The sequence below is a fragment of the Salvelinus alpinus genome, chromosome 28 (genome assembly GCF_045679555.1).
Source record: "Salvelinus alpinus chromosome 28, SLU_Salpinus.1, whole genome shotgun sequence".
Classification (NCBI taxonomy): Eukaryota; Metazoa; Chordata; class Actinopteri; order Salmoniformes; family Salmonidae; genus Salvelinus; species Salvelinus alpinus.
This window is the reverse complement of record NC_092113.1, coordinates 14,995,827-15,007,018: the sequence shown is the minus strand read 5'-3', so window position 1 is coordinate 15,007,018 and position 11,192 is coordinate 14,995,827. Positions and strand designations below refer to the sequence as shown.

Here is an 11,192-nt window from a genome sequence, read left to right as displayed (position 1 = left end):
AAATCTCAGACTTCAGTGAGTTCCAAGAAAACTGGGAACTCTGAGAAAAATGAGCTCCGACTGGGAAAATACGTTTTGAACGGTCATCCAACTCGGAATTCCAAGTCGGGAATTTTGGCCTCTTTCTGGAGCTCCGACCTGAAGAACACTAACGTCATGATTCGACCCTGTTTTTTTCCTTCAAGAGTTCTGAGTTGTCTTGAAAGCACCATCAATTTAGAGAATGCCACACTTTGATGGCAAAGTTTACCCACGAAGGACCGCCGCGCCACCTTCCTGTTCAAGTGAGCACAGCCCATCAAGGTGAGTCCAAAAATGTATTGTATGCTGCTGTATAAATGATGCAATATGCCAGGGAGATAGTATTACTTTCTTAGCTACAGTATACATAAGTGTATGTTGTAGAGGTCGACCGATTAATCGGCATGGCCGATTTCAAGTTTTCATAACAATCGGTAATCTGCATTTTTGGACGCCGATTAGGGCCAATTACAATGCATTCCACGAGGAAACTGCGTGGCAGGCTGACCACCTGTAAAGCGAGTGCAGCAAGGAGCCAAGGTAAGTTGCAAGCTAGCATTAAACTTATCTTATAAAAAACAATCTTCACAATCACTAGTTAACTACACATGGTTTATGATATTACTAGGTTAACTAGCTTGTCCTGCATTGCATATTATCCATGCGGTGCCTGTTAATTTATCATCGAATCACAGCCTACTTTGCTAAACGGGGGATGATTTAACAAAAGCGCATTTGCGGAAAAAAACTATCGTCGCACGAATGTACCTAACCATAAACATCAATGCCTTTCTTTTAAAATCAATACACAGAAGTATATATTTTTTTTAAACCTGCATATTTAGTTAAAAGAAATTCATGTTAGCAGGCTATATTAACTAGGGAAATTGTGTAACTTCTCTTGCGTTCATTGCATGCAGAGTCGCCGCTTGGCAAACTAATTTGCCAGAATTTTACATAATTATGACAACATTGAAAGTTGTGCAATGTAACAGCAATATTTAGACTTAGGGTTGCCACCCGTTTGATAAAATACGGAACGGTTCCGTATTTCACTGAAAGAATAAACGTTTTGTTTTCGAAATTATAGTTTCTTGATTTGACCATATTAATGACCAACGGCTCGTATTTCTGTGTTTTATTATATAATAATTAAGTATATGATTTGATAGAGCAGTCTGACTGAGCGGTGGTAGGCGGCAGCAGGCTCGTAAGCATTCATTCAAACTTTACTGCGTTTACCAGCAGCTCTTAGCAATGCTTGCTTCACAGCGCTGTTTATGACTTCAAGCCTATAAACTCCTGACATTAGGCTGGCAATACTAAAGTGCCTATTAGATCATCCAATAGTCAAAGGTATATGGAATACAAATGGTATAGAGAGACATAGTCGACCTGTCATAACTACAAGCTAAAACTTCTTAACTGGGAATATTGAACCACCAGCTTTCATATGTTCTCATGTTCTGTGCAAGGAATTTAAACGTTAGCTTTTTTTTTTTTTTACATGGCACATATTGCACTTTGACTTTCTTCTCCAACACTGTATTTTTGCATTATTTAAACAAAATTGAGCAGGTTTCATTATTTATTTGAGACTAAATAGATTTTATTTATGTATTATATTAAGTTAAAGTAAAAAAAACTGTTCATTGTTCATTCAGTATTGTTGTAATTGTCATTATTACAAATATATAGATTTGTAACGAGGCCCCACCCCCATCCCAATTATTATTATATATATATATATATAAAAATCGACCCGATTATCTGCTATTTTTGGTCCTCCAATAATTGGGATGGGGGTGGGGCTTCGTTGAGAAGAGTAATAACGATACCTGCTTTCATGTCAGAGTCTCCAATAACACCAGAAAAAGTCCTCAGGCAGCTCAGTCCTCGCGCTGCAGTCAGAGCAGGAGATGTTCACCCCTCCGCCTCCAGACTGCAAATTAATCGCGCATGCCGCTGGCTGATCCCGCCCTGGTTTACATTTAAAAAAATTTTTTTTTTAAGTAACTCAGCCAGAGTGTCTCTTTTGGGTCACTTTTGCCGGTCCCAAGCCCAGATAAAGGAGGAGTGTTGGAATTGTGACATAAAAAAAACAAGAATCGACAGAAGAAAGTTTATTTGTAGTTCTAAACATATTTAGGGTGTTTTTTACTCACTTTTTGTCTCTCCTACAGCATCCATCACACTTACATGCACATGGTCAATTATGCAATCTAGGCGATGACGTCATTTAGCGACTTTTAGGACAGCCAATAGCTATTTTCGTTACTAAAGCGTTGGCAACACTGGGTCACGCCGCTGCACAGAGACAGTTATGAACAGCAATTGAAGTAGCAGATTGCGGGAGGCGAGTTTCTTGATAGGGTGTACCGAACAAATGGGAGTCGAAATTGAGACAATAACCCCTGGCGATGGTAAAATGTTTTTATGCATATCTTCGCTTCAGATTTATGGTGGTTTTCCGTTCTTTCAAATTAATTAATCATCGTCTTCTCAACCGTTATCCTGTTTTTCTATGCGCTTTTTCTTCCACAGGAAGAACTTTCCCTAAAAAAGGACAGACGTGTGTTGTGCATTATGTTGGTGAGTTTGGGATATTTCCTGAGACGTATGCATGCACCACTGCAAATTCCAATCGTTTTTTTGATTCATTCATACTTTTGATAGGCCGCATGTTGTATCAGTAGACTTTGCGAATGGATGTATTTTGGCTCATCCTCTTGGCTGTGTAGGAATACTATATTTAGTTAATTCAAGGGAATTCCATTAGGATGCAATTGCAAGTACAACTGTAGCTGGCCACCCATCCATGTGTTGTATTACAGCTTTCTGTAAATGGAGGCTGCTTCCTTGTATTGGAATGCAGTTATAGGAACATTGTAACATCGCGTACGAGAAGTCTCGACTACTTTGTTACGTTGTTGCCACCTGTCACCATCGTTGGTTATAGTATGGTAAAAGCAATTTAATGTGTCTGCCTTGAATGCCTTCAGACGTCGGCCGCCGCAGGGTTAAATCCGAGACAGACAAGACGTTGAGGGATTTTAACCTTGTCTGATTTCCTGCCTTTGTTGAAGTTGGTTAGAACGGATTATCGCTGTCTGGAGTGACTCGTTTCTTTTGAATCGTTTACTAATTAGTTTAATGGAACAATTTAACAAACCCAATAGGATAATAGCTACAGGGGTTGGTTTATTGGTTTATTTTCAGTTAGATTGACATTGCTACTTGACATGTTCTCATACGATTGAGACTATTCAATTGGCAGTTGATATTGTAACACAAATGGGATTATGTAATTTTGACATTATACTCGGATTCATGCCAATGCAAAATGTTTAAGCAATCGTCAAGAGTACACCTGTCCTACTTTGCTATAGCAACAATAGTCAATTTGAGTTCCCATTTGATTGAAAATTATCGTGGTTTATTTTTCATTTGTCAATTGTACCCTCATGTTATGTTAAAGGTAGACACCAGTGATACTCATCTGATACATATCTGCTGTGTTGTCTGTGGCAACCTCATGTCCCCGAGTTTCCTTTTTAAGTCAAAATACAACTGAAAATGTTGTTGAATTCCATCCCTAATAGATCATTAAATAGAGAGAGATGTGCAGCAGGAAACACTCTTATGGCCCCATTTTCCATTTTTCCCCCTTCTGCCCACCTCAGACAGCTGCAGGGGCTATTTCTGAAATCCTTGGAATCCCTTCTACTGACCTGATTAGATTGTCAGTCACATGTACAGGGTTGCATTTTTTTTTTTTTTAACTAGGCAAGTCCGTTAAGAACAAACTCTTATTTACAATGACGGCCTACCCTGGCCAAACCTGGAGGACGCTGGGCCAATTGTGCACTGCCCTATGGGACTCCCAATCACGGCCTGATGTGACAGCCTAGATTTGAACCAGGGACTGTAGTGATGCCTCTTGCACTGAGATGCAGTGCCTTAGACTGCTGCGCCACTCGGGAGCATGTAATTGCAGGGTACGGTGACATTTGTAAGTGCTGAACTCCAACAGTTCAGGTCAAAAAGAGAAATTAATTTAAAAAAAAACATTTACAACTGTAACAATGATAGATGTCCATTGGGGGACAGTCTGTCTGCTTAAGCTCAAGTTCATTTCGGTTTTAGTACAGGAATTGCACCCCCAGTTCAGTCCTGAAGTTATTGCTTTAAAACGTAATAAACGTAACCTTCTCTGTTACAGACTGTCAAAATAAATCCTTTATGCTCTGTTCTCATTTCCTCCTCCTTCCTGTTCAGGCTCCCTGACAGATGGACGCAAGTTTGACTCCTCCCGTGACAGTGACAAGCCCTTTAGGTTTAAAATAGGAAAACAGGAAGTGATCCGTGGCTGGGAAGAGGGAGTCGTGCAGGTGGGTGTACTGTGCAGATGTCTGGTGTCTGTCTGCCTCTAATTCTAGGAAGTACATGAGAAGGGTTTTGTGTTGAAATGAACACATCTCCTTGTAACTGAGACGTTTCCATTTAGACATACTGTAACACAGAAAATCTCATATGTATATGTATTTGCAATGCAGTCACTTAGTGCCTTCAGAAAGTATTCATACCCCTTAGCTTTTTCCACATTTTATGTTACAAGGTGGGATTAAAATTGATTTAATTGTCGTTTTCTGTCAATGATCTACACACTACATTGTAGACATTTAGCATTTTGTAAAAAAATCATTAAATAAAACACAATCTTGATTTTACATAAGTATTCAACCCCCTGATATACATTTTAGATTCACCTTTGGCAGCGATTACAGCTGTCAGTCTTTCTGGATAAGTCTAAGAGTTTTGCACACCTGGATTGTACAATATTTGCACATTTTATTATTTTTAAAATGTCAAGATCTGTCAAATTGTTTGCTGATCATTGCTAGACAACCATTTTCAGGTCTTGCCATAGATTTTCAATCAAAACTGTAACTCGGCCACTCAGGAACATTCACTGTTTTGGTAAGCAACTCCAGTGTAGATTTGGCCTTGTGTTTTAGGTTATTGTCTTGCTGAAAAGTGAATTAATCTCCCAGTGTCTGGAAAGTGGACCAAACCAGATTTTCCTCTAGGATTTTGCCTTAGCCCCATTCCTTATATATATTTTTTATCCTGAAAAAACTCCCCAGTCCATAACGATTACAATCATACCCATAACATGGTGCGGCCACTACTATGCTTGAAAATATGGAGAGTGATAGTAATGTATTGGATTTGCCCAAAACATAACACTTTGTATACAGGACAAAAAGTGAATTGCTTTGCCAAATCTTTTTTGTAGTTTTACTTTAGTGCCTTGTTGCAAACAGGATGCATGTTTTGGAATATTTTTTTTGTACAGGCTTCATTATTTTTACTCTGTCATTTTAGGATAGTAGTTTGGAGTAACTACAATGTTGATCCATCCTCAGGAGAACTATCACAGCCATTAAACTCTAACTGTTTGTTTTAAAGTCCCCATTTGCCTCATTGTGAAATCCCTGAGGGGTTTCCTTCCTCTCCGGCAACTGAGTTAGGAAGGACGCCTGTATATTTGTAGTGACTGGGTGTACGTCCAAAGTGTAATTAATAACTTAACTATGCTCAAAGGGATATTTGTTTGCTTTTTTTAACCATCTACCAATAGGTGCTCTTTGCGAGGCATTGGAAAACCTCCCTGGTCTTTGTTTGAAATTCATTGCTTGACTGAGGGACCTTACAGGTAATTGTATGTGTGGGGTACAGAGATAAGGTAGTCATTCAAAATGCCTGATAAACACTTTCACACAGCGACTCCATGCAAATTATGTGACTTGTTTATAAGCAAGTTTTTACTCCTGAACTTATTTAGACAAAAAAAAATCGTAATCCATTTTAAATTTAGGCTGTAACGCAATGTGGAAAATGTCAAGGGGGGTGAGTAGATTCTGAAGGTACTGTATATGATACCCTCAGTCAAGATTATCCAGAGGAAACACATTTGAAATTGCTTGATGAATTTAACTTCCAGGTACAGCCTTCCATTTCTGTAGGAAGATGGTTTTCATGCATAGCAGTGGTGTAAACATACTTGAAAGTACTACTTAAGTAGTTTTTTGGGGGGTTATCTTTGTTACTCTTTATATTTTTGACAACTTCACCTTCTTTCTTTTTTCATTTTTTTCTTTTTTGTTGTTGAATTTTACCCCCTTTTTCTCCCCAATTTCATGGTATCCAATTGTTAGTAGTTACTATCTTGTCTCATCGCTACAACTCCCGTACAGTCTCGGGAGAGACGAAGGTCGAAAGCCATGCGTCCTCCGAAACCCAACCAAGCCGTACTGCTTCTTAACACAGCGCGCATCCAACCCGGAAGCCAGTCGCACCAATGTGTCGGAGGAAACACCGTGCACCTGGCGACCTTGGTTAGCGTGCACTGCGCCCGCCACAGGAGTCGCTGGTGCGCGATGAGACGAGGATATCCCTACCGGCCAAACCCTTCCTAACCCGGACGACGCTAGGCCAATTGTGTGTCGCCCCACGGACCTCCCGGTCGCGGCCGGCTGCGACAGAGCCTGGGCGCGAACCCAGAGTCTCTGGTGGCACAGCTAGCGCTGCGATGCAGTGCCCTAGACCACTGCGCCACCCGGGAGGCCCCTACAACTTCATTTTCTTCACTACATTCCTAAAATAAATAAATACTTTTTTTTCCCTCCATACATTTGACACCCAAAAGTACTTGTTACATTTTGAATGCTTAGCAGGATAGGAAAATGGTCATATTCACGCACTCATCAAGAGAACATCCCTCTGATCTGACGGACTCAAACACACATGCTTTGTTTTGTAAGTTTTATATTGGAGTGTGCCCCTGGCTATTTGTAAATAATATAAATAAAATGGTGCCGCCTGGTTTGCTTCATATAAGGAATTTGAAATTATTTGTTTTTGATACTCAAGTACAGTATATTTTAGCAATTACATTTACTTTTGATACTTAAGTATATTTAAAAACAAATACTTTTACTGGGAGACTAACTTTTACGTGATTCATTTCTATTAAGGTACTTTTACTCAAGTATGACAATTGGGTAATTTTTCCACCACTGATACATAGTGTTATCTGACCAAATGACATGCTTGGTGGGGTCTATAAAACACTGAAGTAGTTTCATGCACCATGGCGCAGTGCACACAGTCTGCCCTCTGTTTTACAGCCATGTGATGTATAGCTGCAACAGATTTAAAAGGGAGATATGTGCAACAGGAGGGAGAGACTGAGACCTTGCGTACCTCAAAGCATTTCGTCTGGGCGTTTGACAGGAAGTTGATTAGGGCAACAGATTCAGACGTACCCTTATTATTCTTCGTTGTGTGGGCTAGGTATTCTCCCAGCTAATGGCACTCTTCCACAAGAGCCTTTGGCATTTTCATCAGAGTCACCACACTTACAGCATGACAAACACCTCCCACACACAATCCTCTGTTTAGTATTCAAACAGTGAGCATCTGGGCTTGTGTGAATTGCTGCTTAAGTCCAACCAAAAAGTGATGCATAATTAATTAGATTTGAGCAAAAAAGTTGTCAACAGTGTCAATGAATGTTTCTCTAAAAAATGAACCATAGCTTATCTCTGCCTATGTCCTCTCTCCCTTGTCCTGAAGATGAGTGTCGGTCAGAGGGCCAGGCTGACCTGCTCGCCTGACTTTGCTTACGGGGCGAAGGGCCACCCGGGGATCATCCCACCCAACGCCACCCTTCTCTTTGATGTTGAGCTACTAAGCCTTGAATGAAGCATCCCCACTACCTATTTTCTTTATTTAAAAAAAATTGTAAGTACTTTTTGAAGATTTTCAAATTGTTATGTTATTCTCAGTTGAGGTAATAGTACAAATGCATCTAGTATACAGGACTGAACCACGCAAACGTCTGGTATGGTTTTAGCAATGGTTTCAATCTAATTCCTTTCTCCTCTTTGTCTTCGCAGGTCACTTCCTACCTTGGAAACATATAGAGAAGATAGGAGAGTCTACACTTGATTCTATAAGAGGCTTGAGTCTATAGTTCCAACACTGGTCAATATTTTATCCATGTATACAAAATCTGTGTTTTTGTCAGTAGCTAGGTTTCCATCCAATTGGTGACAGATTTTCATGCGAATATTGTAAAATCTACATTTACTCACCAGAGATGCGTGATTACCTAGTGCACATAATTACTGTTGCAGTTAACTTCCCATATACCAATTTGTTTTTTTAAGAAAAAAATGGGTTTCCATGCATTTTCAACTCTAATGATTTTTTTTCTCACAAATGTTGCATTATAGCAAATGTTCCCACTCTGGTATTGGCACGTGTGCTCTAGCCAACAGTTTACAGATACAGTGTGGGTATAGCCTACAACATAGCTAGATTATAAGTATATATTTTTCAAACTGCAGCCAAGCATCGATCATGTCATCAGAATAAGACCCTCAATATTTATTGAAAGGAGCATCAAGCTCATCACCTTGCACTTTCACCACCCTGTGAAGTTCATTACAACTGATTTTATTTGTAGCCTAATAAACTGCATGCTTTCCCGAGTCGTAGTGGGAGGACCACGCAACATATCATCACGTGACTTAGAGATGATAGTTATCAATATTTGCGCATAAAAGCATTTCCATCGCCATTTCTCGCATAATACATTTTACTGACACATAAAGATCCCACCTTGTGTAGCGTATTTTGTTTTGTCGACATTTGGAAAGTTCACAGAAAAATGTGCTGTTTCCACCAGGCCTGTGACATTTTCTAACCGACATAAAAAGGTTGGATGGTAACCTGGTTACTCAGTTATATATTTCTTTCAATTCACCCTCTTTAAACACCTATGAGCCATAACCTTAAAAATCTTGATGTTCTTAGTCTTGAATTTTTGAATTGTGCTTTACTTTTCTTTGTTTCTCAAATTATTGGTTGTGCATGGTTATGAGTAATACAAAATACCAATGAAATATTAGCAGCGACATTCATCTGTTTGTAAGAGTACCTATCACTAACATGGAGGGCTGGTGCTTGAGTAAATCTTAAAGGGGAAAATGCACTCAAATGATCTTTTGGTATTTTTCTTTTTAGTCCATTGTTGATTCAGTCCCAAAAATGTTTTGCATGTCAAGTTTCAAGATATTGGACTTTCAAGAAACAAAGTGTCACCGGCCATATCATGATTATGAAAATGCTTAGATTTGTTTTTGAGTGGATTTTCTCTTTTTTAACTGAGGAACAAAATTAATAGAATATGAAAAGCACATATTTGCATCCACACCTCTCCCAGCTGAAAGTAGAACAAATATTAATTGATTTGGTTTAGTGTAATGTTGAGTGGCATAAGTGTAGTAAAATATTGAGTTGTGGGATACCTAAAATAAGAACTTTGTTTTTATATGTAATTTATCCAGACCTTTCATAGTGGTTCTTTCATTTTGATTGTTCATTTTATTAGGAGCTAGTGAGCATTCTGCACAGAGGAACTAGTACAGTAGAGAATTGTTGTATCCTATGTGTGCCTCTCTTTACCAGACACACAACCACAAACTAGCCCGGTCTGCATGTTAATAATATCCTGATCTATTGGTGTTAATGCTTTGCATTTGAATCACTTTTTCTTTCCAAGTCAAATCTTTAACCCCATTGAGAGCTTTAAACATATTAGTGCAAAGATGGGGGATCTGTATTGATCCAGTTCTCGGGCGCGGGCAGTTCGAAGAGAAACCTCTTAGTTCACTTAGCAGTGGATATGATCAAATGCAGCTAGTGCAAGTTAATAAACATGTAACTAGATGGTTATCATCTACAACATTGCAGATGTCATCTGGAAGATTGAATACAGAGTCAGCGAGGCAAGGTAAAATATCACAAATAGAGCTAGATAAAGGCAGAAGAATAATATACTTCTTAAACAGTTATAACCATCAGTCTTGTGTGTTTTTCATGGTCATCACTCAATCGCTGTTACGTTTTCCAAGGTTCCGACATCGGCATTAGCTATTCTGCTAGGGTGTTTTTTTTTATGTCGGGAAAGTGACTTGATGGTCAACAGAAAATGGCTCTGTAGTATACTCTCATTAGTTGGAGTAGTGATGATGCTTTTCTTAGAAGTGAAATGCCTGAATTTTGGGGTTGTGGAATCGATTGTCACCTCCCCCACCTTATTTTGTTTCACAAATTGCCATTATATTTTTCCGGTGCCAACTTAATTGGCATCTGAATTACTTATACTGTACCTGTAATGTAATGTAAAGTAATTATTTTGTCCGTGTCATTCGTAAGACTGACCACACTGCCTAAATAAAATGCTGTGTTGTAGTCCGGTGACAGAGGCATCCATGTTATGTATGACATTAAATAAAGCCTGTTGAAATAATGTTCATTTTATAATTCAGAAAGCACTTTTTCAGATGCTGGCCATCATTGTTCTTGATGTTACAGCTTTCTAGGTGTGTGGCACAAATGGTCCTCCTATGTATTGTCTATTTGTGTGCCGAGTTACATATGCAGGCAAAACCAATGATGATGGGGGGGGGGGGAAATGTGCCGTTGCAATAGTTCTCTCTAAGCTGCTTTGGGAAAAACTATATATTTTTTCCCCTTTAGGTCTCTGTGATGTCAATGGTAGGGCTAAGAGGGATATTGGGTATCTGGTTGTCAGAAAAAGTGGGACATTGGTGGTAGACTATACTGTTGCACTGATATTTGTGGGTATATGGGTATGCATACATTTGATTTATCCTGAGTCAATTAATGGATTATCTGGCATCAAGGATAAAACAATTTTAAAGTATCAGTGTTGAGTTAGTCTACTTTGCTATAGAAGCTGAATCTGTGGAATAGCTAAACCTTAAGAATGACCATTCATGTTCACTCTTACCCTACGAGGTCTGGAGCCTGATGGTTTTCTGTTCTACCTGATAATTAATTGCACCCATCTAGTGTGCCAGGTCGAAATCAGTCCCTGATTAGAGAGAGACAATGCAAACAAGCAGTGGCACTGGCTTCAAGGTCCAGAGTTGAGTTTGAGGTGATTAAAATATACAGGTAACTTCCAAAATAAAGGAAACGCTTGAGTAAATGAGGGAAACAAAGTATATTGAAAGTAGGTGCTTCCTGAGTTAATTAAGCAGTTAACATCCCATCATGCTTAGGGTCATGTA

At 39.2% G+C, this 11,192-nt stretch overlaps 1 protein-coding gene across 1 annotated transcript; it reads left to right on the top strand.

Moving 5' to 3' along the window:
• The first annotated feature begins 2,292 nt into the window (after positions 1-2,292).
• Positions 2,293-10,405, top strand: LOC139557251 (peptidyl-prolyl cis-trans isomerase FKBP1A-like). The gene is made up of 5 exons (XM_071371794.1): positions 2,293-2,444; positions 2,566-2,613; positions 4,300-4,412; positions 7,663-7,830; positions 7,986-10,405. The coding sequence occupies exons 1-4, from the start codon at positions 2,408-2,410 to the stop codon at positions 7,789-7,791; spliced, it is 327 nt and encodes a 108-aa protein (XP_071227895.1). The 5' UTR covers positions 2,293-2,407; the 3' UTR covers positions 7,792-7,830; positions 7,986-10,405.
• The last annotated feature ends 787 nt before the right edge of the window (positions 10,406-11,192 follow it).

Excerpts from the sequence above, each read along its gene's own strand:
- LOC139557251 (XM_071371794.1), top strand. The coding sequence starts at position 2,408 with ATGGGAGTCGAAATTGAGACAATAACCCCTGGCGATG. Across the intron at positions 2,614-4,299 it reads GTGTGTTGTGCATTATGTTG|GCTCCCTGACAGATGGACGC; the intron begins GTGAGTTTGGGA and ends CTTCCTGTTCAG. Across the intron at positions 4,413-7,662 it reads GGGAAGAGGGAGTCGTGCAG|ATGAGTGTCGGTCAGAGGGC; the intron begins GTGGGTGTACTG and ends CTTGTCCTGAAG.